The 27449-nt window shown below is 38.9% G+C and overlaps 1 protein-coding gene across 2 annotated transcripts in view; it reads left to right on the top strand.

Moving 5' to 3' along the window:
• The window catches only part of CDK14 (cyclin dependent kinase 14), a 667802-nt gene that overhangs the window by 508843 nt on the left and 131510 nt on the right, over positions 1–27449 (top strand). For both annotated transcript variants that reach the window (XM_027768492.1, XM_027768493.1), the window contains exon 13: positions 11222–11270. In XM_027768492.1, coding sequence (XP_027624293.1) covers positions 11222–11270 — 49 coding nt within the window. The remainder of the gene's footprint in view (positions 1–11221; positions 11271–27449) is intronic.

Here is a 27449-nt window from a genome sequence, read left to right as displayed (position 1 = left end):
CCTAGCTCGCCAACCACGGTTTGAGTCTTAGACCTGGCGGCTTGCTCTCTCTCTCTCTCTCTCTCTCTCTGTCTGGTAAGCATACATGTCCTATAGCAAATTAAATGATACTATTAAATAAAATTAAATAAATCTTAGAAAAGGATAAGTGAATCAAGTTTATTTTTTCTATTGTTTCGAAAACATGATTATCCATTATCATACAGTTTCTTTAAGACAAATACATGACTATGGATAATAGCTCTTATATTAATGTGTACATGAAATTAAAGAAACCTTGGTTGTCATTATTTAAAATGCAACTAATATTTTACTCCCCAAATATTCAAGTCAGACCAATAAGGTGACAAACTACTAATAATTAGGTCAGTTTTAAGATCTGGTGGAACTTCTTTCATTTACAGTGTCCTTCCTTTGAACTGTCAGAGTGCATTTGTAGCTCTCAGATGACAGTGTTTGTGGTGAAGACTGTTAAGAAATGACATAAGTGTGTATGTAAACAGATGCTCGTGCTTCTAGAGCCAGATTTGTAAATCCAATTAATAATCTCTCAACAAGAATGAAGAATAAATAATATTCTCTAAGAATGCCAATCCTCATTCTATTTGTGCTTTAAAATCACAGAATTATGTATCAGGAGTACAAAGAGCATCAATATATTTGTAGGTTTTAAAATCCTTTAACTGTTGCCTCAAAATGGTAATTTAGGATAGCTTAAATATTTACCCTCCCTGGAGTAACAATGCTTTCATTTTACCATATGTCTCCTGTGTGTGTGTGTGTGTGTGCGTGTGTGTGTGTGTGTGTGTGCATTACTATGTAACAATTCAAGGTGGTCAGTTTTTCAAGAATAGAATTATTAAGAACAGTTGTGTTTATAGTAGTATTAGCTAACAGGTATTAAGTGTTTAGGCACTGCTTCAGCTCTTGATTTGCATTTCCCTATAGTATATTCACAGTAATTCTGTGAGGTAAGTACTGCTATTATGCCCGTCTGTGATATAGAGAAGGAAATGAGGCACATGAAGATTAAGTGATACAGGGACCAGCAATTAGCATAATAGCTATGTCACTGGACTCCCTCGTAGTCGACTGCGGTTTGAGTCCCGGACCCGGTGGCTTAGACACACCGGGCACGTGTGCATATGTGCCCAAGATCCCAAGAGGAGAATGGAGGAGAAGGGATTGAGGCATGGCCAACCCCCCTGGGGGGGGGGTGATTTCTCACTTTCTCTCTGTTTCTCTGTCTCTCTCTGTCTTTCTGGTGAGCGCATGCGCCTTATAGCAAAAACCTCTCAAAAAAAAAAGAAAAGATTAAGTGATACATTCATTGTCACTAGAAATTGGAAGATATGTGTCTAGCATTTCATATGAACACAAGAACAATTTGTTTTCCTGGACATACAAGCGTCAGGCATAAGGCAGTATGGAAGCAGTGGAAGCAGGTGGAAAAGTAATTGGGAGTGGGGGGATCTTGAGAGTATTGTGTGCATGCTTTGTGTTGTGGTTGAAGAGCTTTGGTCTGTTTGTCCTGCAATTGGCTTTAGGCATTATCAGGGTGTCTTAGTCCACTTTTATACTGCTACCAGAAATACCAGAGACTGGGTGAATTACAAAGAAACAGAAGTTTAATAACTCACAATTGTTGCAGCTGAAAAACCCAAGGTCATCATAAAATGGCAGAAAGCACAAATTTTAGTAGAGCAGTCTCTATCCATGTGACATTTTCTCTACCATTCTAGTCTCATTCCCTCTGCTTATTTGCCCACCATAACTCAATCATGGAGGCTCTGCCCTAATGACATTGTCACACCCAAAGACCTCACCATGGCATACAATGAAGGAATTGACCTTCCACTTAATATCTTTATAGTGCAATCAATACAATTAAGTTAGAATACATGAATTTCTAGGGGTTTCCAATCATTGCTCACTAAGACCAAATTCTAAAATATGAAACTCTGGGGGATAAACCATGATCCAAACCATAACATGGGTTAAAACTTCAAGTTATTTTATCTAAGACATGCAGAAGTGTCTTGGGTTTAGTGTCAAAAAGTATAGACTCCAGATCCAAACTGTCTAGGTTCAGATCTCAGCTTTCTCTCTTAAAAGCTGGGTAACCGAGCAGGGTGCCTAAAGTCTCTGTATCTCAGTTTCTCCATGTATTAAAATGAAGATAATCATAGCTCAGACCCCCATAGCATTGTTATGAAGATTAACACAAACTTATATTTACAAACCACATAGAAAATGTGTGTTAATATCAAATAGGAGGCTTGGATGGCACTATTCCTGTAATGGTAGATGGGAATAGACTTTTGATTCAGCCTCTGCCCCAGTAGCCTGCATTATGGCCTCAGGCAATTCAGTCTTTCTACCCTTGGTTTACCCATTTGTAATATGAAGTGGCTAGACCACCTGATAGTTCAGGGCCTGTTCAGCTCACAGGACTTTTGAAATGTGCTGTTCCCCTTCCTGCTGCTCTGGAGAGATTAAAGGAGGGGATTTGGAGAGGAGTGTGGATGCAGAGAGTGAAACATAAAATCTGGGGGCCAGCAGGTGGTGTGGTGGTTAAGGTGCTGACCGAGTCACGGCTGACCATGGTTTGAGTCCTGGACCTACCGGGTGACTTGCGTTCTCACTTTCTCTCTCTCTCTGTCTCTCCCCATCTCTCTCTCTCTCTCTCTCTCTCTCTCTGTGTCTAGGTTCAGATCTCACACATGCATGAGCACACATGCCCTATGGCAAACTTAAAAATAATAGTAATAAATAAAATAATTAATTTTTTTAAAAAGACAATTTTTCCGAGAGCTGTATATTTATTCTTGTTTGTGACGTTAGGCTTTCGTCTAAATGCCTAACTGATTAAACTTTGCTTCTCTGGGGGACTGTCTTATGGAAAGAGAAGTGGTCTCTGACTTTTAGGTTGAGAAAAATGTGGATAATTTGAAGACTTTATCTGAAAATATGTACTCACAAACCTGTATTTCGATGTATGTTAGAAAAAGTAAATGCCATTGCAAGTAAGAATGTTTAATGAACATAGTTGAATGTTTGTTTCTGAAAGCTGCTCAGAGATTCCTTACTTTAAAAGCACTCCACTGTTAGGCCAGCAAGTGGCATGGTGGTTAAGGTGTTGTACTCCTATGTGGTCAACTGTGGTTCATTCACAAACCAAGTGGCTTGCTTTCACACTTTCGCTTTCTCTCATGAGCACATGTGCTTTGTGCAAATTAAAAATAATAATAATAATAATAATAATGATAAATAAAATTAAATAAATAATGCTTTAAAAAATCACTCCACTAGTAACTGAAGGATGATTTGCTGCAGCCATGGTAGGTTGAGATGCTGAGGTCTGTCATTTAAAGGACTAGAGATGCAGCTCAGCATTTTAAGGTAGCTCTTTTGGGTGACAGCAAAGGGACAGTATAATTCTGTTTAACGTTGATGTGTCATATCAAGCCTGTCACCAATAATGCTGGAGCTGTGTTGTATCTGGGCCATTAAATATTTGGGGAATATCAAATGTCTTAAAGCTGTAAACTGAAGTTGGGCAAATACCCGTATTATTTCTAAAATGCCTATTGAAATCACTATGCTCTTGGAGTAAGGTATTTTGAACAAGTCTGGCTTGTTCTATTGAAAGTGACCCCCCCCCAATACTCCCCCAAACAACAGAGAAACAGAATTGTAAGTCTAGTTATTAGCAAAATAGCCAGAGTTGACAACTAATTGTTTTAGGGTTTAACAAAACGACTTAGATTTTCCATATAGTCATCCAACATTTTTTGTGTTTTTAGCTTTTTACAAAGTAGAAGTGTATTATATATATGTATATATAAATAATATATGCTAAGTTTATATATAGAAATGTCAGGAATCATGAAATCGGTAGATATTGTTGTCCAGGATATGTATCAACCTTCTCTGATGTTCTTCATAAGTCTTTATAACTACTCCTATACATGTGAATTAATTACCTTCCCCCAACTCTCTAAAAGACAGAATAAAATTTAAAGTGACTCAAAAAAAAAAAAAAAAAAAAGAAAGTGAATGACAGTCTTCTTCTACTATCAACAAATTCTGCCTTACTTCCGTTTCAAAGACTGTAAATCTACCTTTGATATGTCTTGATCAGAATATCAGCTGAAATGCTCACTGCTGACTTAGTTTTCCTAAAAAATGTAAGCAGGTAAAGTTTACGTGAAAATTCTTGTGAATACGCTTTCCATCTACCCACGGTCCCTTAGTATGGGTCCTCTTGGTTTGTTGTCGGCTACTAATGACCTGCATGCTTTGTGCACTGCTGTCATTCACAGTGCCTGGAGACTAGTAGATACAGGAAATATTTGTAAAACGAAAGACAGAATCAATGTGTAGTCCTGCCATCTATTCAAAGGATTTGAGGATGTTATCTGTTACACAAACAGATGATTAGGTTAATTGTTGGCAATGTAAACAGAGCAGTTCATGACAATATTCATTGTTCACCTTTGTGAAGGACTAGAGCATTTTTCCTTCACAGATGCAATTCCAAGAGAGGCATAAAGCACAACACTTCTGCCGGATGACAAGGTGCCCTTCAGCATGGCCGCCCCTTTCTAGTTACATCATTACTCCTTTCATACCAGTTCAATAAGAGTAAATGCATTCGTTAAAGTGTAGCATAATTCTGGGGCCAACAGGTGGCGTGATGGTTAAGGCAGGAGACCACAGGGCCAACTGCAGTATGAGACTGAACTCAACGGCATGAAAACACAGTGAAAACACAGCAGGTGTCTGTGTGTATATGCCCAAAATCCTGGGAGGAGAATGAAGAAGGAATTGCAGTGTGGTCGTCCCCTTCCCAGGGGATGAGGGAGTTACATCATTACTCCTTTCATACCAGTTCAATAAGAGTAAATGCATTCGTTAAAGTGTAGCACTGGGGTCAACAGGTGGCGTGATGGTTAAGGCAGGAGACCACAGGGCCAACTGCAGTATGAGACTGAACTCAACGGCATGAAAACACAGTGAAAACACAGCAGGTGTCTGTGTGTATATGCCCAAAATCCTGGGAGGAGAATGAAGAAGGAATTGCAGTGTGGTCGTCCCCTTCCCAGGGGATGAGGGACACGATTTCTGACTTATCCTCTCACTGTCTGTCTTTCGGGCACACAAGCCCTATGGCAAAACCTTTTAAAAAGTGCTAAATAATCCTTAAGTTAAATTGTGAATGGATGAATGTGTCATTTAGAGGAGTTGATTATAAAGAGTATCTAGCATCTCATATGACATTTGGGACATGCTGGTTTTTATATTGATTTATAGACTCATGCTTATGCCATGGTATTATTTGCGATGTAGGATACCAGATATACACAGGTGGAGCCTGTTGATGAGCTCCTCTTTGTTGCCACCCTGCTTTGTCTGCCCACCTATACTCCCCCAAAAATAAAAATAACAAAGAATAATGTTAGCAACACATTTTGGTTCACCTTTCAAGTTCTTTGAGCATACTCGAGGCTTTTTATTGGTTGGTTAGTTTAACTTTTTACTCATATACTTTCCTGTTATTGAAGTTGAAAACAGCAGTATAATATACAAAAACACTGGGGAGAGGAGAATGAGGAGAATAAAAATGAAAATTGATCTCCTGGAGCATATATATATATATATAGTGTATACCTATAAGCAAATGAATAAAATTCAATTTGGGTTTTATCTTCAAGTGGGTTAAAGTTTGCTTTCATAATGCCTCAGGCCATTTCAGGTCAGTTCTTTTAAGCTGGGAGACTTTACAGGAGGTAGCATTGTTTTCCAGTTGTTTTCCTGTGGAATGTGGATGAATTGCAGTGGATAAGCATTCAGTTCCAGGGAAAACCTTTCCAGCCTTCTGTTCCCCACCTCATGTCGCATAGCAAGTGATTTCTCTGCCAGCTCTCCTCCCCAGTCTCCCGCTGAGTTGTGATCCTCCTCTGCAGTGTCCCTGCAATAAGAGGAGAAGGTGAAAATCAGCCTCCAGGTTTAAATTAATTGCACTTCTCAGTTATGCTAGGAGTTAGCCAATGCTTTAAATAACGACATTCTAAACTTCTAGCTTAAACATAATTGGAAAGAGAAAGTTGACATTAAAATAGTAAGTGAGCATAAACTTAACTGAAGAACAGTATAAAACATTCATATGCAAATATTCAAATAACTCGGTAAATTTATTCATAGGCCATCTAATATCTATTTCTTTAAATATACCTGTTACCTATTTGGGGCACCAATTTAAACAATTTTTGGTTTTCAGAGCTTACATGGATAATTATGTTGTTTTCGTTCTAATAGAAATGAACTTTTGTTCATAATGGATCTGTTTTTGTTGTTTATCTTATTTTTTTCATTCAAGAGAGACAGGGATGGAGACAGAGACTCTCAACAGGGTCTCACACTTGCTATATTCCCCCAGTCTTCCCAGCCAGCCAGGATCACATACACTAATGTACAGGTTGACCAGGGATCCGAACTTACAATCTACCACATAAACCAGCTTCGTTTGAGCAGTACATTAGCACTGTACTGCCAAGTAGTTTATAAAATATAATAGCTTAATCTAATTATAAATGTAATACTCATCTCAGAAAATGTTAGAAAAAGTTACATTTGAAATGGTGTTCTTGGTCAGTTAAAATGGTCAGGGCGCTAGACTCCCACGCAGCTGACCATGTTCAAGTGTCAGACTCGGAGGCTTGAAAATCACACCAGGTATGTGTGTGTGTGTGCCCCAAATCACAGGAAGAGAATGGAGGAGAAGGGATTGTAGTGTAGCCATGCCCCTGGGTGGTGATTTCTCACTTTCCCTCTCTGTCTCTCTCTGGCCAGCCCGCGCACCCTGTGGCAAAAACCTTTAAATAAAAAAGTCTGCAAGATGTTGGATAAATGCAACCAGGCTCTGTATGTTCCTGGAGCTAGCTTCAGATGTGTGTTTTCTCCTGTCTTCATTAGGAAAAGATATAGACACAGAGGTTCTGGCTCCAATTTCCTTGGGAATTGGGTCCACATTCACATCATGACATATTCCCCCACATATCTGCACTGAGCTTTCATCACTGTTTACTCATTTTTGTGTCTCCATTGCCTTACCTGGCACACATGCAGGTGTCCAGGCAATATTTGCTTAAAAAAAAAAAAAAAATATTTTACATCAATAGTGACAGGAAGTAAACTTGAGAATGAGGCTACATCTTTATTTCTTTAATTTTTTTTACTATCATATGGCATGTTTCACTATCAATTTTTCTCTTTTATGCACAGCTGAAATTGACATATTGTATTTCTGGAAAAAAATTCTATTAGCATATCCTGTCAAGCTCTAAATAGAAGCAATTCTTAGAACTAATATTTATGTGCAATAGTTAATTGCTAAGAATAATAATTTACTTGTAAATGCGAGATTGTATTAATTTTATCTGTAATGGAATTCTTGTTCATCCTGAAATCATAGCAAATTATTAAACTTGCTTTGTGGGGAGTACAAAGTTAAGGAAATCAAATTTGTTTTACAATGACATTTGATGTAATTAGTTTTTAAAATCTCTCTTGCGTTTTTAATACCAGACTTTAGATAATAATTAGAAGAAGAAAAAAATTTATACAAAGAACTATACTTCCCATTTCTCTTTTCCTTGTCAGCTAATCCTCAAACCTAGAATATGCCTTAAAATTTCTATTCTACCCTAACTGCCTGAATTATACTGTACTTTATATAATGCAACCTAGTAAAGAATAAAGTCAGAAATTAGACACTCTTTTGCAACAAATAAATACATAATTATTGGTGGGCACTTTTGCCTGTCTCCTGAGAATAATGGCCATTTGTAATGGGGGCTGATGGTAACCTAACATACATCATTACATCATAATGGCTAGTTTTGAATCTGTTTGGTCAATGCCTGTGCCTTCTAGGTTATCAAGTATTTTGCAGTTATTCCTGCTTGAACAAGAACTCTAAATCTCCATGAGAACTTTAATTACCTTCTAAATCATAAGAAAGAAATGAACTTATTCTCAGGATAATATTTGAGTTGTGTATGAATTTCCACATCTTTGAAGCCAGGAAATTGAAGACCAATGAGTGTTCTGTTAGCCACTCTTGACTTTTCCCTTTCAGTCACACCCCATTTATAATTCATCAGTAAATCTTACTGGCCCTACTTTCAAAATCTGTTCAGACTCTGATGCCTTTCTTCCTGTGTTCACTCTGATACCATAGCCCAGATTATATCATCTCTCTTCCGGATACTTGTAGTTGCCTGTTGCCAGTAATGTGTTCTACAAACAGGAGCCAGATTGATACCAAAGAAAAGCCCAAATCATATCAGATCGTACCATAAAGACCACAAAGGCCTTCTGTCCTTCTGCATCATATCTGTCTCAGCCTCCCTCTCTTGGGTTCTGTGCTCCAGCCATCCTGCTCTTCAGCATACTCTAGCCTTGCACACCCCATACTGGAATGCTAGGCCCCTGCAGGCAGGAAGGTTTTTGTTTGGTTCCCTTCTGTACCTCTGGCCCCAAGAACTATATGGCATGTAGTAGTTGCTTAATAAATAGTAGTTGAATGAATGAATGAATGATTGCACTGTGTTTCCAGTAAATAGGTTGAGTGTGTTTTGTTTTGTTTTGGGGCACGCGCGCGCACACACACACACGCCTGGCATGAGTTTCAAGCAACCAGGTCTGATACTTGAACTGTGGTGATCCATGTGGGAGTCCAGCAACGTAACCACTATGCCATCTACTGACCCCAGTTCAGTGTGTTTTTAAATTTCTTTTCATTTTTAATCCAATGGTATTCTTATACATGAAATATACTCCAGCAAAACTAATAGACGTAATTCTCCTTTCCTCAAAAACTTACAATTAAATTAAAAACTTACAATTAAAAGCCAACTGTGGGGTTCCAGTGGGTGGCTTGGTGTTTAACTTGGTAGACTTTTGCATGGTTGATGGCATTTTAAGTCCTGGACCCAGAAGTTTGAAAAACACACTGGGCTTATTTATGTGCATGCCCAAAATCCAAAAGGAGGGAGACATGGAGGAGAAAGGATTGTGACATGACCATCTCCCACAGGGAGTGCTTTCTTACCTTCTCCTCCCCCCCCCCCCCTTTCCAGTGAGTACATTCATTCTCTGGCAAATTACAACAAAACAAAACAAAAACACTGGCAAAAGATACCAGTGACTTTAAAGAAAAAGTAAACCCATTGACTATTAAATTATTAAAAACAAAATGACAGGCCCAGACATAGCACAGTGGTAAAATGTTCTTTGAGGCTGACCCACATGGAAAGGTTTCAAGTTCACGTCCAGAGGTATTTCTGAGTACACTTGGCATACAGGTGCCTGTGATCTGGAGCTGACTGAGGCTGTGGGTGGAGCTCAGTGTTGGGACTTTCTTGGGGTTACTGTCTGTCTGTCTCTGCCTTGCTCTGTCTTTTTCTCTTGCTCATAGAAGAAATAAATAAAAATTTTAAATTGAGAGCCAGCTGTGGCACAGTGGTGATATATATATTAACATACATTTTTGGGACCAGCAGTTAGTGTAATGGCTGTTGCTGGACTCCCATGTAGTCGACCACGGTTCACGTCCCAGACCCGGTGGCTTAAAACTCATGCCAGGCGCGTGTGAGTGCATGCCCAAGATCCTGAGAGGAGAACCGAGAAGGGATTGCGGCATGGCCATCCTCCTTGGGGGGTGATTTCTCACTTTCTGTCTCTCTGTCTGTCTGGCAAGTGTACACGCCCTATAGCAAAAACTTCTCAAAAAATATATATATATATACATTTTTAAGTAATACAGAAATGTAGATATATACTGCATATATATAATCAGTTGTATATATATAATACGTAATTGAGACAATTTGAGCATACATAAAAAACTTTTATATATGCTTAATCTGTGATTAAGATTCAATAGTCTAGGAACCAGCAGATGGTGTAATGGTGATGTTGCTGGACTCCCACATAGTCGACCATGGTTCGAGTTCTGGACCTGGCGGCTTAAAACACACGCCGAGTGTGTGTGCGTGTGTGCCTGCCTGCCTAAAATCCCAAGAGGAGAATAAGGGGAAGGGATTGTGGCATGACCATGCCCCCTGGAGGGGAGATTTCTCTCTTTCCGTTTCTCTGTCTCTCTGGTGAGCTATCGTACATGCCCTAGAGAAAAAAAAAAAAAAAAAAAAAAGATTCAATAGCCTAATAATAAAATCTATAACTAGAATAAAAGGTAAAATTTGGAAAAAAGAGTAACTCCAAATATCCAGAAAGCTCATCAAAACAAGAATATTTTATCAAGCCTAAGTTTGGCAGAAATGTAATACATTAACAATCAGTACTGGAATACCTGGAAAAAGACATTTTTTTCATTGCTGATGGCAAAATGAATAGTGATCTGTTGGCCTCTATTAAAATATAAAACACACGTACCATTTCGAAAACAAGTCTATATTGGGGAATCTATCCAACAGATATGAAGCATCCATGTCTAGAAATAAATGTGCAAGGATATTCATAAAGCATCGTTTGTAAGGGAAATGGAAAAGGGAACTACTTAAAGTTTAATTAATGGGAGGGTGGTCCCAAAAAATGGTCTTTCTTTCCTAGGAATATTATACAGCTTTTATAAAAAGGGACCAGCTGATGGTGTAATGGTTACATCACTGGACTTCCATGCAGTTGACCACAGTTCAAGTCCCAGATCCAGTAGCTTAGAACTCATGCTGGGCGCATATGCATGTGTGCCCAAAATCCCAAGAGGAGAATGGAGGAGAAAGGATTCCAGTGTGGCCATCCCCCCAGGGGGTGATTTTTTTTTTTATTTTCTGACTCTCTGTCTCTTTGGTGAGCACATGTACCCTAAAGCAAAAATCTCTCAAAAAAAAATTGTTATATGTATTTTCTTGATTTGAAGGACTACCACTCTATATTATTAAATGCTTAACAAAATTTGCACAATCCATTTAAAAACTTAAAATTGTGTATACTGTTTATAAATATGAATAAGTATGTATTTATAAACATAAACAAGAATACGGAAAGGAACACCAACCTAAAGGTAAAGAACATAGTGTGGCTAGCCTATGACTCGGTCAAACACTGTCTTTTTTAGAAGCTGAGTTTTCGTTATACACTTGCAATGTATGCATTTGATATAATAGTTGTTTATCCTTTCTCTTTTTTATTTCAGAACGCTTTTCTCTGTACAGCTCTAAAAACCTTAGACAAGCATGGAATAAGTAAGTCTTTAATACAGATTGAATTTGTTCTCTTGCTCTCCTTTTAAGTTTGTTGTGGTATTTTTAAACATTCGTTCATCCTGCTGTTTATTCATTCATTAACCATTAAGCTGTTATTGTACCTGTGTGCCAGCTACCATGTTCAAACTGAGTCAACGCTGAGTTTGGGTTCCTAGAGCAATATGGCATTGCGTCAGGACTGGGAATCCTAAAATCTACGCGATCAATCCTCTTTTAACTAAATTCCAAGAAATATTTAAGAATGCACGAAACAGTTTTTTTTTCCTACGAAAATAGTGACTGACTTTCTAATCTAACTCATGTTGGTGACAACACTTGGGCTAGATAAAATTATGCTTTCAAAGTTTTTCAGTTTACCTATTTTCTCTGTGAACCTTATTGGGAAGCTGAGTACATTTATTGCTTGAAGTGTGTATATTCCATTTATCTTCTTTGTTCTCTTGTCTGACCTTGGTGAAATAGCTTTATTTAATGGGTTTGAAATTTCACAAGATCTGAAGAGCTGGGTTTTTATTGTGAGTCAACCTGTTATTAAGTCATTGGAAGATGGAACCAGAGTAATTGAGTCATTCCCATTTAGAGGCAGGCATCACATTTCCAGCATTATGCTGGGGAATAGATGACTGGAACTGCTTTGATTAAATAAACTATAATTTGCATAACAAAATTTTGTCTGAAACAGTCTTACTTTTTACTCTTAGGGAATTTTTCATTTTGGACACCACTAATGAAAATGAAAAATAATAATAAAAAACCCTCTCATATTAAGAATACTTTCATCAGTGCTGTCAGTAGACACAGTGGACAACTGATGTGAGGTTTTCATGGAGTGAATAAACTAAATTCTTCAGTAGTGTATTTGAAAGACTTGGCAATTTATTTTTCTTAAACGTGTACTTAGAGGGACACACGGGTAGAGTCATTTTTGTCTTACGTGGAGCTTCACTTTTGCCATTTGAAATCTGCTCTTAACTCTAGAGTCTAGAGTGTCCCCTGGGAGACATGATCTCTGCTGGGAGCATCTGTGCACGTCCCTCTGATCATTGGTCTATCATGTTTTAATTAAGTGCTTTTATACATCAGACAGTACATACAGCGAATAATTTTTATTTTAATTACATGATCAAACACATCTCTCTCATAATGATTCAAAAAGTTCTGTTCAGCCAGGTAGCTGCTTATTAAACACATTTTTTGTTTAACTTTACTTATTTTTTCCATGAGAGAGAACCAACTCCCATCAAGGTCCTGACACCTAAGTCTGCCCTTAGCCTTCAGCCAGGCCTGGATCATGGGCATAGGTGGCCAGCATATTGAAGGAGGTTTCTAGATTTGAACCAGGAACCTTCCCATGTGGGATTAGCTCGCAGAGCATTGGGTGTTTACCACTGCTGGCCCCACACTTCATGTAAAAGCAGTTGAAACTCTAAACCTATATTCTAAGTACCAGGAAATTTTGATGTCACACATAGCATAGCAGCATTTGTAGGGAATAAACAATTTGAATTATGAAATTTATCATTTAAACTAATTAAACATCATCAGATAAAGTGAACTCCATCCTTAGGTTACTTTTAAAATATTTTATGTAAAATATTAAAAATAAACTGGAGGTAGTATTTTTAAATTAGATACATGGCTTGTTTAGAACCATACTATTTTTAAGTTCCTGTCTTATCTTTTGTTGGCTGAAGGATTTGTTTCAGAAATAATAAGTGATAAAATCATCACTAAAAATAATGACATATTCCTTTCTAGTATTCCAGTGTTAAATGCTGAATCTATGGAGCTAAGGAATAGGTATTAGCCAACTAAAACCCAACATAATTTGGAGAGAACCAAGAGTTCAGAGACATTAATTATATTATTGATTTGGAGGAAGCATCCTTTGTAAACCACTATTGACATTCTAATATCATTCACTTCAGGTCTAGAGTCCAAAGAACTGCATTAAAAGACTGTTAAATAAGTGCTGGTTTTCTTTATTGCTGCTAATTAATTTCCTTGTCTACAGCACAATTACTAAACTGAAGCAACTGGTAAATTCTCTTGTACAGTGATTCTACACTCAAAATAAGTCAACTAGTTTACAATAACTAATTCAAATTCAATTTAGATGGATTACTATAGTAGGGATGGTGAACATGCCTATTTTTTACAGTGTCAATGTCCAAAGTTAAGTAACACTGTTTTCAAAAATATGTATTTGCTGACCTGTGATCTACTGGTTAAGGGAGTTGGATCCCAAATGGCTGATCTTGTGATTCAAATCCCAGATTCAGCAGCTTGAAAAACTCCAGGCACATGTGTGTGCATGCCCCAAATCTTGAAAGGATGGGAAAATGGAGGAGAAAGGATTGCAGCATGACCATGCCCCAGTGGAGGGTGCTTTCTCCCCCAACGCCCCATCTCTCTGTCTCTTTTTGGCAAGTGCACATGCCCTCTGGCAAATACATACATACATACATACGTATGTGTGTGTGTATATATGTATATATACGTATATATAATATATAATTTGTTATTGTGAGTATTTGTTAATTAATCTGTCATCAAAAGAGTACTTTGTGTAAAAGAAAGGTCTGACTAGTGTGCAAAATGTTTACAATATTTTGCAAAATTGTACTATTGCAACTGAGATTTGTCAGTTTTTTGAATGAACTGAATAGTTTTTTTAAAAAACACACACACATATATATATATGATGCATGTATAAGATATAAAACCGGGTGGTGACATAGAGGTAACACAAGTATCCACATGGATGGAAAGATTCTGAGTTCACATCCCAAAACCTCCCTGAGCATGCCAGGCTGATGCATATGCAAATGATCTGGGCCAGTTGAGACCGGGGTGGATTGTGGCATTCAGACCCAATAGAGGCACCACCTCTCTCTCTCTCTCTGTCTCTCAGAAGAAATAAAGAAATAAAACTTTTTAAAACAAAAGCTAGTGGGCATGTTAACCTGCCCGAAAGAGTAGGAATTTCTTGAGAAGTAAGTCCTTAAGTCTCTCTTTTTTTTTTTTTTTCAGAGTTTTTTGCTATAGGACATGTGTGCTCGCCAGATTGATGAGAGAGGCAGAGAGACAGAAAGCGAGAAATCACCCACCAGGGGGATGGTAGTCCCTTCTCCTCCATTCTCCTCTCGGGATTTTGGGCATGCACGCACACGCGCCCGGCGTGAGTTTTAAGCCACCGGGTCTGGGACTCGAACCAAGGTTGACTACGTGGGAGTCCAGCGACATAGCCATTACGCTACCTGCTGGTCCCTTCCTTAATTCTCTTTGAATAACTATAACAAGTAGCCAGTTTATTTAGAGACCAAGTCTGTCCCAGGTAGCACCAATGCAGTTCCCTGCTGCCTTCATGTATATCAGTAACCATAGGCACAATTTTATCTTTTTAGAGATTTTCTTAGTATTCTATACAAATAAAGCAGTGATAGGGGAGAAATGTCCAAAGATTTAGCAGATATTCAAACTCAAAAGAATATAAAGAAGAAATCTTAATTATAGGGTTGAGAATAAGACGCACATCTTAATAAAGACAAGAAGTCCTTTTATTCCCTCATTCTGGAAGTACATGATCCATGAGGGCTCTTCCTGCCGAAAGGGGATTTGGGATTAAATGGAGACAAATCTTAATTTTATAAAAACGTCTACTGCTCTCTGTCTGCCTTCAGAACATTCCATTTTATTTCATTGGAGTTATAAAGACTCCCTATTTCTCTTCTAAATCTCTCTATTTATAGTTGTCTGACATTGGCATGTATGTGCAATCAACCAAGAATTCAAGCCACTTAAAAGATCTTTTATTATTTTGGCTGGAGAAGAAGCCTGAGTATATGCTCTCAGCAAAGTTAAGGGTAAGATTCCAGGAACACATTTGCTTGTTTTGGAACTTTTTAACAGTTGAACAATTTGGGAGGTTTGCAAGTATCAAAAAGAGAACTAAGGATAAACCACCAAGTCACAGAAGACAGATCTGTCAAAACAAAAACAAAAAGCACCACTCCTGACTGGTAAAGCAAAGCACATCCGCAGACTTGAATAGGTACAGGTTAACCTTTTCCTGCTATTTCTCTACATGGTCTAGTTCTGTTTATACTCCTTGTTAAGACGCAACTGGATTTCTCCTAAGAGTTTGTAAAAATTGATTCTTAAAACTGTGTAGCAAATACAGAAACATCATAATAAATCTATCTTTCCTGGAACACAAAAATAGCAGAGAAAACATTTCAATTTGAAGGTACCAGCAGAGCTACAAATGCAATTTAGAGGATTTAGCAATGTTTCCTAACTTTGTGTTCTTGAACTTTCCTGAATATTTGATCTGATTCAATGTTTAGTTTTCAAAACATATTTTAAAGATGATTTGCTAGATAGTTGTATTACATATGCATAAAACAATGTATTTGCAATAGTATTTGGAGGAGTAACATCATCTCACTCTGTGTATTTATGTTAATGGTGCTCTATTGAATTTTTCTTGTCTTCGTATCTGGCATGTCTCATTAAGATGTAGGTCAGAGCTTCTTGAGACACTGAAAGACCCTCTTTTCCACTATGCCCTATTATTCCAAGTTGATCTAAAATTTTCTAATATATTATTGGGTCATCAGAAAAGTCATGAGCATTTTTTTTTTTCCATAGAAAAATACCTTCATGTATATCAGTAACCATTGGCACAATTTTATCTTTTTAGAGATTTTCTTAGTATTCTATACAAATAAAGCAGTGATAGGGGAGAAATGTCCAAAGATTTAGCAGATATTCAAACTCAAAAGAATATAACTTTTCTGACGACCCAATAATATATTGCAAGATAAGTTACTGCTGTTCATTTTCCTTGCCAGTTTGGAACAGTGAGAGAGAGGTAAGGACACTGTTATTGCACTAGGAGGAGCAGTTGAGTTGAGTCAGATCCTGAAATCATCTTCTCCCCTTTTCCAGTTTTTAAAATTTTTTTATTGTTGATCATTTTATTATAATTCTATTTACTTCAAAGTAAAAGTTTTAATTTATTTACTGCCTGGAGACATTTTATAATATTTTCAAAGAAATTATTCCATACTTCATCAATGCACTTTTTAGGGGATGGGTTTATTGGGGTGACGGGCTATAAGGCAGACACTGAAGCAGACATTTTGGAATTCTAGCTTCTTAACTCAAAGGTTGAGCTACAGTTCCCAGCTTCCCAGCTCCTTGGATGAAGTCCAGCTTTTGGAGGCTATTGAGGTATAGTTCCTCATTATAGTGCACATCCTTGAAAAGGTACCGTTCTCAACACTTGGGCCGTCAGATCGAAGCGGGTCTCTTGTGCTGAGGACCACAGACACCCATAGCAGATGGCATTGTTTGGAGGCCCCAGAGGCCTGCCTGCTTGCTTGAAAGCTGCCATTCAGAGCAATTTCTGGGGTCATTTGCTTTCATAACAATGAATTATTCAATTCAGTTTCCAAAAGTATTATGTAGGTGTGATTTTTACAAGACCCACTAACCCCCTTGCCTCCCGACAGAGAGCAGTTCTTCTAGGAAATCACAGATTGAACTCTTATAAAGGAAAAAGAGTGCCTAAAATTGGAGCAGCTTTCCTGGCCCTGGCGGGAACCCTAGAGAACCTCCAAGAAGACAGAATAAACATTTGTCTGAAGACAAGGACTGGGGGAGGTGTCAGGAGGACAAACAGGAAGCGGAAGCCTTCAGAGAGAAATCTGCAAAGACCTTGTTCTAATCACTGGTAGTAGCAGGTAGTCAGAGCAGGTATTATCATCTTCGTTTTTTGTAAGTTTCTTTCACAAGAGAGACAGAAAGAAAGAGAAAAAAAGAAAAAGCAAGCAACCTCAAGAGGGTCCCACACCATGATTCTTCCCCAGTCAGCTTTCCCAGCTGGGGCTACAGGCATGTGCGTGCACATCTCTAGCATGTACAGGTTGACCCAGGAGCCAAACCCCAACCTTCCATATGATTTCCAGCATTATAAAGGGTTGCACTACCGCTGGACCACCACAGCTGGGGCCAGATTTCCATTTAATAGTTTAATGCAAAAAACATGCTCAATGAGATCAAATGATCAATGCAGGTGAAAATCATACCTTAGATTGTATGTGGCACAGGGAATCTTATGAAAGAAATGCTATTAATTTAAAAACCCTGGTATTCATGTTTTAAAACTCTGATATTCATGTGAGCTTATCGGTAATAATTTAGTGTGTTCTCACTACAACTTTGGGTGGGGAGTTCTCTTCTGGAAACTTCCTATCATTCCCAGCCTATTCCCATTTATGCAGCAGAAGAACTGGGCCCGTGTAGAAATCCAGCTTCCTTGGTCGTGGTGCAAGCAGTGTTTGCAGCACACTGACCACCCACACCCCCAGTGCATCCCTCCCCGGCACCGCTGTGGGGGAATGTGCTGTGGGATAAAGGCTGAGCTTGCCACCATCTAAGTGCCAGCGACGACGGCCTGCCAGCCACCCACTCACACTCTGCAAGTGAGATCTGTCCCTACTCCATGCAGCTCCTGCCGCCCCAGGAGGTTACCCCCTATCATTTTGTGTCATTGCCTGATTTCTTGACCATGTGTTTCTTTTTGCAGCAAAGAATTCTCTGTCATTAATAACCCCTGGTGATGGCCGAGAGCAGGCCTCACGCTGTTTGTTATCTGTCGTGCATGAATTTTTTGTTCCCCTTCCGATAGACAGAAAATATCCATCTTCTCTGACTAATTGGCAGTACGTGCCAGGCCATGGGAGTTGGCAACAGCCACTGTTTTTCATCCTTTCAGATTATGTGTTGGACTCCTCATCCAAAAGTACACGCTTATGGTGCAGCTAATACCTTCCTTCTGCCATCCAGCTCATTAAGAAATAAAACCCAACCACACTTCTGACGTGGCCCAGAGCTTCCAGGGCAGCTGGGTTGCTCGTTTCCTGAAAGCAGGAGATGGAATTACGCTCCTTCTGAACTATCCCCTAAAACAGATTCGAGAAGTGTGAACTGAAAAGTTCAGCTTCTCCCAAATACCAAGTGGGGTCATCATATTCTGTGACTGCCATAACAAATGAACACAAATGTTTTGGCCTAAAGCATCGCAAGTGTGTGTTATCTCACAGTTCTGTTGGGTGAAAGTCTAGATGGACTTGGCTGGTTTCTTTACTGTGGGTCTCATAAGGCCAAAATCACAGCAGACATCTGGAGGCTCTAGTGGGGAGACTCACTCATGTGGCTTATTGGCAGAGTCCAGATCCTTGAGGTGGCAGGGCTGAGGACCCCTCCCTTGCTGGTTGTCAGCCATGAGCCTCAGCCAGCTTGGTAAGGTCACTCACATTCCTTGACACATTGCTGTCTCCTTTCTTCTCTTTCATATCAAAGTTTATCTGATTATCTCTTCCATGAGAGAGAGAAAGAAAGAGAGAGACAGGCACTGCAGCAAGGTTTTCACACTGTGATCCACCCCCAATTCCAGCCAGCCCTGATCAGGGGCATGCATGTACCCTAGTGCAGAGCGAGGCCTGAGGACACCAGTTCAGGACCCCCACAGCACTGCTGCGCCACCACCCAGCCCTGTCTCCTTCACACCAGTTTCTAGTCTCTCTGAATTCCCCTTCTCTCCATCCCTTCCGTCTCCAGCAGGAGCAAGTTCTGTTTCTAGAGGTCTGCGTCAGTAACTGGACCCACCTGGTTAATCCAGACTACTCTCCCTACTTTATAATGTCTGACCTTAATTACTTCCACAGAGGCCCTTTTGCCTTACAACATAACATATTCAGAGGCTTCTGGGATTAGCACTTGGACATCTTTGGGGGCCATGCCATTCACCACAGTGCAGCCTGGGGTTTCCTCATCAGTCACAAGTGGTGGGGTGAAGCAGAGTCGTGAACAGCAAACCCCGCCCCAGTCAGGTCAGGCACCATCTATTCGGCCTGGCCTCTGGCCTATCAGGTGATAGGCATAGGCCTCTCATGCTTCTGGGTCCACACTGCTTGATTCACGGTAGATATCGTCAAACTTATGTAGAAGAAAGAAATCAATTTCCATCTCTAGCACAGAGAAAAAGGAGACTGTGCTCAGGAATGCTGGGTGGCCTCTGAGATAGATCAAAGTTTAGCCCGGCATGCCCCTGTCTGCGCAGCCCAGTGTAGTAGCCCTTTGCCCCCTCTGGCTACTGAGCACTTGAAATGTGACTAGTGATACCGATGAACTAAATTTGTCATTTCATTTTAAGTTTAGTGAATTTATGTGCAGATAGCCACACATGGTTGGTGGCTACCACATTGGGCAGGACCGTTGAAGATCAACATGTGAAATATTTATTGCAAGGGTTTGCAGTGTAATACAAGTGTGAGTGTCTGATAATTTGGAAACTATGCCAAAGCATCAATGCATTTTGCATTTGAGTATCCAGAAATCTTGCTTTATATTTTTGCTTCTGACTCGATCTTTTATTTGTAAACACTCTGAGAAGATAATAGGTCTGGAGTACCCAATAAGTGTAATAAATCTGCAGGGGGAATAGTAGAAATATCAAAGAACATCAAGCAGACATTCCTGCCCCTCCTCCTCCCCTCAGAAGCCACGCTGTTCCCTCCTGAGGGGCGCTGCCTGTTGCAAGCATCTCTATTCCTTTCTCTTCTTGTGTTCTCTCTCTCTCTCTTTTCTGTTAGGAACTGTTAGGGGTTAGACACACAGCTCTCTACCCTTTTTGAACTCCCTTAAGAATTCACCTCTCTGCTGTTGTTCCTGGTCTCCTTGATCTCCCCTAACTCTACTTAAAGGCTCAGCTTCCTGTTCTCCACGTATGAGATGCGATTGAGAGGGCTCTATTTTCTAAAGAACGCTCCCAAATCAAGAGCCAGGGCACCCTCGCTGGGCCCTGTGGATACATACATTAATTCATAAGCTTCTGAAACATTGAAAATCGCCACCTTTTAGAAAGTCAAGCATAAACAGAAACGCAGAAGTTTTTAATCAAAGCTCCTTATTTAAAAGAAACATCCGATATGGGATCCCTTTTTTCAACATTTATTTCTATCATTTTCTTTTGACTGAGAAAATATTTACAAATCCAGTGAATTTTCAACCTCAAAATGAAGGTAACTTAAGAAGTCCCCAGAGAAAGAAAGATTTTAATAACAGTGTCATCCTTCATATCCATTGTCACCCACGGTACCCTTTGCCATGGTGGATTGTCGTGACAGGATTGGGCAAGCTCAGTTACTGAGAGGGATGAGAGGTCCTTCTCGTTGTTTGGGGAGACTTTCTCTGGACCTGGAACCGTAGAGTGTTCGCTATAGAACTGGGACTCTATTTCCACTCATGTGAGGACACAGTTACTAGACTCTTCATGTTGACATGTGCATCTAATATCCGTTGTGTGCATCATGGTCCTCCTGACCTTCTAAGAATACATAGTCAATAATTGTTATTGATATGAAGCAAGAAAAAAATGGAAAAGAGGAATGGAGGCTGTAAATGTAATTACTGACACAAATAAGTAAATGCTGGAAGGTAGCATAATCTTTAGTATCATAGGGGCCAAGTTCGCTACTGAGTGATATAATATCCAAGAAGTTCAGTAACCTCTCCAAGTCTCCATTTTTAATTTTTAACATTCCTTGACAGAATTACTGTGTAATCCTTCACTAAGGCATGGGTGTAAATTACTGGGCATCTTACCAAGCACAGTCTTTCAGCAAAAGTCCACCTCCTTTCTGTTTTTAGTACTCCCTGCCCTCTCCTGCCAGACGGGAGCATTTTATAAATAAGCATTTGTCCTTGAACATGTGTACCACTTCTATACAGGGTCCCCAGACATCTCCTGGAATATTCCTTTTACCTTTCTGGGAGTACATACTGAACTACTTAGTCACCAAATCATTTTCTAAAAAGTACAGGATGTCCCCTTCCTCAGATGTTTCTTCCTAAGAGTGATATGCTATTTAATAGCATTATACATTATTAATATTAAACTGTGATGTATCCTAAGTCTTGAAACACATCTATTTGACAGTTTTCCTAATTAGAGTGAAAGAAACTCATAAGCAAATTGCTCGTACAAAGTTCAAGGGTCTCCTGGGCTTTTTCCTGTGATGCTATTTATGCATGAATGAAGAATGGGTATTCCTAAGTCAGGGGTGTAGGGCCTAGGTGTCTACCCAGGGGTTTCATTGGTAAGGCTAAAAGAAATTTCCGTTGCTATTGACAGACTTTAAATGGGAAGGACAGATGATTGAGCTCTTGAAACTCAATGAATAAAGGCTGGGAGCATGGCCTTGGGAAACCTGTCATCACTCATGAGAAAAACAGGCAGGAGATCCCAAGATAGCTGGGCTTTTTATTCAGACACTGAGTAGAGTCTGTACCCTATAGCACAACTCCCATGTTAAACTGCTGCATCTACCACGGAGTGACTTTAATGATAGGTTTTATTATGTCTCTAACAACAACAAAGATACATAAAAATACCTTGAATACGCACATTTCCACAACTCCAAGGTTTTTTTGGTCGTATTTGAAAGTGCATTGTTAGATCATTCAACATTTTGGAACCTCAGTAGTAGTTTACAGTTGAATTCTCATAGTATGTATATATGAGCATGGCTGTTATTATTCAAATTATAAGCAAGATATAAATGAACAGAAATATTAATACAAAGAGACCAATATTCTGGCCCTCACCACATTGTTCTACAGTAAATCTTTGTATATCTGTATGTGAAGTCTCAGCCAGTCCTCAGCTGTATTTAATCCCTCAAGACTTGATATACAAACATAATGCCAAGTAGAGAACTTCCCTTAAATTATTCAAATCTCCCCATAAGTGATTTCCCACTCTTCCTGCAATGGAAAACATTTGATCATAAATTCAATTAAATCAGCCATCGTCTTTGTGATGTTTGTCCAGCTAAATCCTTTAGTGGCTAAACCAATAAACATGCCAGCTGTGTGTGTGCATGTGTGTACGTGTGTGTGTGCGTGTGTGCGTGTGTATGTGTGTGTATTTTATGGCCCAACCATTGCAGAAGAGTGGATTTGAAGCAAGGATGAAGGGTAGTTCTCATTTCTTAAGCCAAATTTGATCACGTCATTACAGCTAAGCTTTAAAAGATTGAGCTCTTAAGATACAAACTTGTATATTCCTTTGATTACAGTGGCTTTTATTTCTTAGTTTAGAAATCAGATTTTAATATTTTGAGTATTAGATCAAAACTGATAGACTTTGGAGATGTTAGTAAAAGCTGCCAGACCACGCCAGCCATTCTTCCTTTCTCCCACACCCTGCCCTCCCTTATTAAAATGAAGGAAAAATGACTGTCGACATACTTTCAAGTTTCTCAGGGAAAATGCCGTGATAGGACTATAGTACTATTTATGATTCCTCATATGTATGTCAGTTCAAGATGTAAAGTTTATCAGAGGCTTATAAATGTCAGTTGCTTCTGTTCTCGATCTCAAAGTCTTTCAGGCACATGGTTACAACCAACCTGCTCTCTTGTTTATTCTACCTTTACTAATGAATCTCTTAATTTGGATATAAATAAAACCTTATTTATGCATATCTTTACCTATGTGTATATCCGTGTAGCCTGTAGAGGGCAGCATGTTCTGAGGGAAAAAAAAAAAAGGTTAGAGAACTACTACTTATTTCCATAAAATATGTGAAATGAGCAGCTGCATGTCTTTTTTTCTTTTAGCAAAACAAGTAAAGTATCTCTGGTAGGGAAACCAGCGCTACCCCTTGCTTTGTCTGCCCCTGTCTGCCACTTTAGATATCCATTTGAAGGAGGAATATTTTTATGAATTGGCTCAGCTTCTCTGGAGTCTTCTTAATTAAGGATTATACCAGGTTCGATACATTTGCCTCCAAATGTAACTAAGCACATCATTTTATATATAAAGATGAATACAAATGGGATTTTCCATTTACCTCTCATTTCTTGTCACTCTTGACTAAAGTTTAGAATTTGAGTAGAATCCTACCTATAGTTCTGATTTTATTTGGTTGCCAAGTGAGGCTTTACTCTATTTTAGAATTCTGCTGCTCCTTTGCTTTTAGGTTGCAATCCCTGAAAAAAATTCTAGTATCTCATATTTTTTCCCAAGGAAATGAAAAACATTTCCACAGGCGTGTTTTAAATCCATCATGGACCACAGGCCAAAAAGCTGGGCTCCTTCGCTCGCCGGCCAGCATATGTTTGGGATAAATCCCTCACTTAGACCTCTTCTCTATTACTACATTCATTGATTTTTCTCAGTCCAATCTCTACCATTTATCTAAAGAGCCAAATCCTCTCAGTACATGAATTACACAATTTTTTAAGAAAATTTAGAAATTTCTAGAAGACACATTAAATCTTGATATAGAACAACACTGTTCAGTAGGAATTTATGCATTGATGAACGTGTTCTAAAGTTGTTGTTTCCAGTATCACCCTCAGTAGCCACGTGTGGCTATTAAGTAATTTAAAATGTAGCTGGTGCAACTGAGGAATGAACTTTTACATTTTATTTAATTTTTATTCATTGAAATTTAAATAGCTACATGTAACTAGCGGCTACCAAATTGTACAATTCGGAGACATAAGGCATGATCAGTTTAAAATAAATGTTTTACCAGAATACATTGTGAAGTATTGGGTTGTCGGGAAAGTCATGACACATTTATGCATAGAAAAACATAGAAAAATACATCATGACTTCCCTCTAATAGATTAGGTTTTTCATCAAAAAAAACCTATTGCCCAGGTTTTTATTCCTTCACTTATTTCTTTCTCATATAGCTATAGGCTTAAGTCCAAATCCTCTGACTCTGCCCCAGGATTTGCTTTTCCTCAGAACATCTGAGAGAGTTTCAATTTTCAAATTCTTCAATTTTGTTGAATATTGAGCATATCCCTCTTGGGTATCCAGAATGGAGTTTCAAAGCAGAATATTTTGGCAGCACTAATTCTGTGGACCCTGGCCATTTCAGCCTACTAAACTCAGTTGCCTGTTTGTATCTAGTTATTCTGCATATAGAAACAAAGCTTAAGAACTACAGTGCAATGTGTCAAGCTACACACCTTGACAATAGGCTTGACAAATATTATCCTAAGTTGGTTGTGTGTGAATGTTGTGTCTGCATTCTCTCATTATCTCATTTTATATAAAGATCCAGATATGGAGTTAAAGTCAGGAATAAAGGAATATACAAGTCAAGAGTTGTGCTCTTTTTCTGTCAAAGACAGTCTCGGTCTATTCCATGCTTACCGTCAAACTGCCCTCTGGAGCCCAGATTCACAGCCTCTTCTGGTGAGAGAAGAATGCAAGGCTGGTTAGTAGTAACATTATTCCTTAAGAGACCAGCGTGTTGGAAAGGCCTACGAATTCCTTCATCACAAAGCAGGACAGATTAATATAGCAAGAGATCATGAAGTTTTTGTCAGTATTTTTTTTAGTAATAGGCTTTATATTGGGCTCCCATGTTCAAACGCAGTTCTCTGCCATTCTAGGTTTGGGAAGCTTTCTGGTTTGTGGAAATGTGAACTATCTGCAGAAATATCATTCAACTGGAGTTTATAATGTAGCACTATTTCTGTGTTGAGTAGCCATTTGGAAACTCCAGAAGTACTTTAAGGTACAGTTATGCAGTTATATGCACATATGAGTATATAATATGTGTGTGTGTGTGTGATTGTAAGGATATAAAGTGAAAACCAAACGTCAAAGACAAGTGCGTGTGTGTGTGTGTGTGTGTGTGTGTGTGTGTGTGTATAAGGATATACAGTGAAAACCAAACGTCAAAGACAAGTGTTTAGGACTAGAAGGAAAACACAAGGTACCATTTCTCAACCCTTCTTATAACAGAGTTGGAATATACCCTGTAGATTTGTTGTTAAAAATTACTCCTTAAATTACACATTCAAATTCTAACACAGGAGGGATTGATACCTGTTGAAGAAGATATACAAAATATATTTCTCTAAGTATTTAAAATTTCTTTCCCAAAGAGTTCTCATATTTGTAGCATCTATCACAGGATAGAATAAATTGTTTCCCAAGTCTTGAATCATAAACCTAAACAAATACAACAAAAAATAGTTTCTTCATACGAACTTTGGCATCCACCATGAAAAAGATTACAGTAATCTCTCTCCAGCATACGTCAGTTACTCAGAATTCAAGTAGATGTCACTTTGATATTGTGCAGCTCTGAGGGCCCTGGCTCAGATATTTGAGAGTCACACTATTTAAGGATTGTTTTTACAGCAGATTTGGAAAGGAGAGAAGGAATGAGGATGACAGTAGAAGATACGCTTCTGCACTGTTGTTTAAGTCCGGACATGAGTTCAGCACTCTGGGGTCTGTTAGGTAGGAGGAAACTAAGACATAGAAAACTACAATGTGCCAGAAGAACAAGAATCAGTCATGGTGAACCAGAGATAGGAAGGCATTGGACCATTAGACAAAAGACAAATACAGCAAGGTTAGGGGGAGACGGCAGAGAGGGAGCATATACAGTAGTATGTAGCAAAACACACAGTCTTAACATTTGGAGGCAGATCCTGAAGCCTATCTATCAAGAGAATGTTTCTTGGCATATAAGATACTAGTGAAGTTTTTATTTTATTTTATTTTATTTTAGCAGGTATTTTTTAAATTTTAAGACCTTTTCCATATATGTTTACAGATTTCTTCAATCCTCCTAATATCATTTTTCCCATCCATTGTAAGTCCTCCAGTGAAGTACTTCCTGTCAAAGATTTCAGATACGTACTCTGATATAGAAAAAGAATATTGCCGTTCTAAGAATTCTCTGCATGTGGTGGGGTCAGATTAATTTTCACCTGTATAAAAGTGGTGAAGTGTCTGGGACCAGCAGTTAGTGTAATGGCTATGTCGCTGGACTCCCATGTAGTCAACCGCAGTTCGAGTCCCAGACCTGATGGCTTAAAACTCAAGTTGGGTGCGTGTGCATTCGTGCTCAAGATCGCGAGAGGAGAATGGAGGAGAAGGGATTGCGACATGGCCATTCCCCCGGGGGGTGATTTCTCACTTTCTGTCTCTCTGTCTCTCTCTTTCTGGTAAGCGCACACACCCTATAGCAAAAATCTCTCCAAAAAAGAAGTGGTGAAGTGTCAATATTGTAGTATTAAATACCAGCAGCTGCACGTGTCCATGGCACAGACGGCTGTTCTGTATGTGCCAAGTGCTTTGTCTGCTTTATCCCGTTCAACCATGAAAACAACTCTCCAATAGTTTTCCTAATAGGAACACCTAAGCTTATTTTAGAAATTTTATTTTTCTGTCTTCAATTATTTAGTAGTCCCAAGAGCAGATCTATAAATAATATATTCATTAGCCATTCTCATACACAGCAGTGTCAAGACTATAGTGAGGCATGTAGCCATTCAGCTTGGGTTCAGGATTTATGGACGTGTCAAGGAAAACACACACACACACACACACACACACACACACCCCTCTGTGATCTAGATAAATAACATTTTAGTGCAATATTTATGAAAATCAAAATAGAAGTTCAATATTTTCCATTGTGCTCATCAAATTACCCTTTATTCCTACTCTTTTAGATGCACAGCCTCTTCCTCCAAAACACCAATATTGGTGAGTTTTTGGAAGAATGGCCCTGCAGACTGGCAAGCAATGTAGAAGTATGTGTTAGATGCCAGAAAGATATCATGGTGTGTTCAAGACATTTAATTTGGTGTCGTTGAATGTTCTGACCATTTGGGAATGCGCACACAAGGTTCCTGTTCTCATGTAACTTACCTTTTCTAGTAGTAAGGATAGTAAACAAACAATAGAACGAGTGAGATAGAGTTGAAGGGCTATAAGTACATGAAGACAAGAAAACAGAGCAATGTGATTAGAAAGAACAGCATTGGCGAGGCTATCAGCTATACGAAGGCTGGGATTTTGACTATTTTATTCAATGTGTAGCCTTAGTACTTACAATAATCTGCCACAGAATAGGTGCTGAAGAAATATTTATTGAAGAATGAATGAAAGTACCTAGTGGTAAAAATGCAGAGAGTTCAAGGATTAGAGGGGGTGGGCAGAGGTCAGGGAAGGAGTAGCCTAGTAGGCTACAGTTACTTCCACCAGGAAATATGGGGAATTCTGTTCTTGACTGTGCAGTTTCACTCTTTAGCATTT

This window comes from Tupaia chinensis, unplaced genomic scaffold (genome assembly GCF_000334495.1).
Source record: "Tupaia chinensis unplaced genomic scaffold, TupChi_1.0 Scaffold146650_1, whole genome shotgun sequence".
Classification (NCBI taxonomy): Eukaryota; Metazoa; Chordata; class Mammalia; order Scandentia; family Tupaiidae; genus Tupaia; species Tupaia belangeri.
The sequence above is the reverse complement of the archived record's forward strand: the minus strand, read 5'-3'. Positions and strand labels throughout refer to the sequence as shown.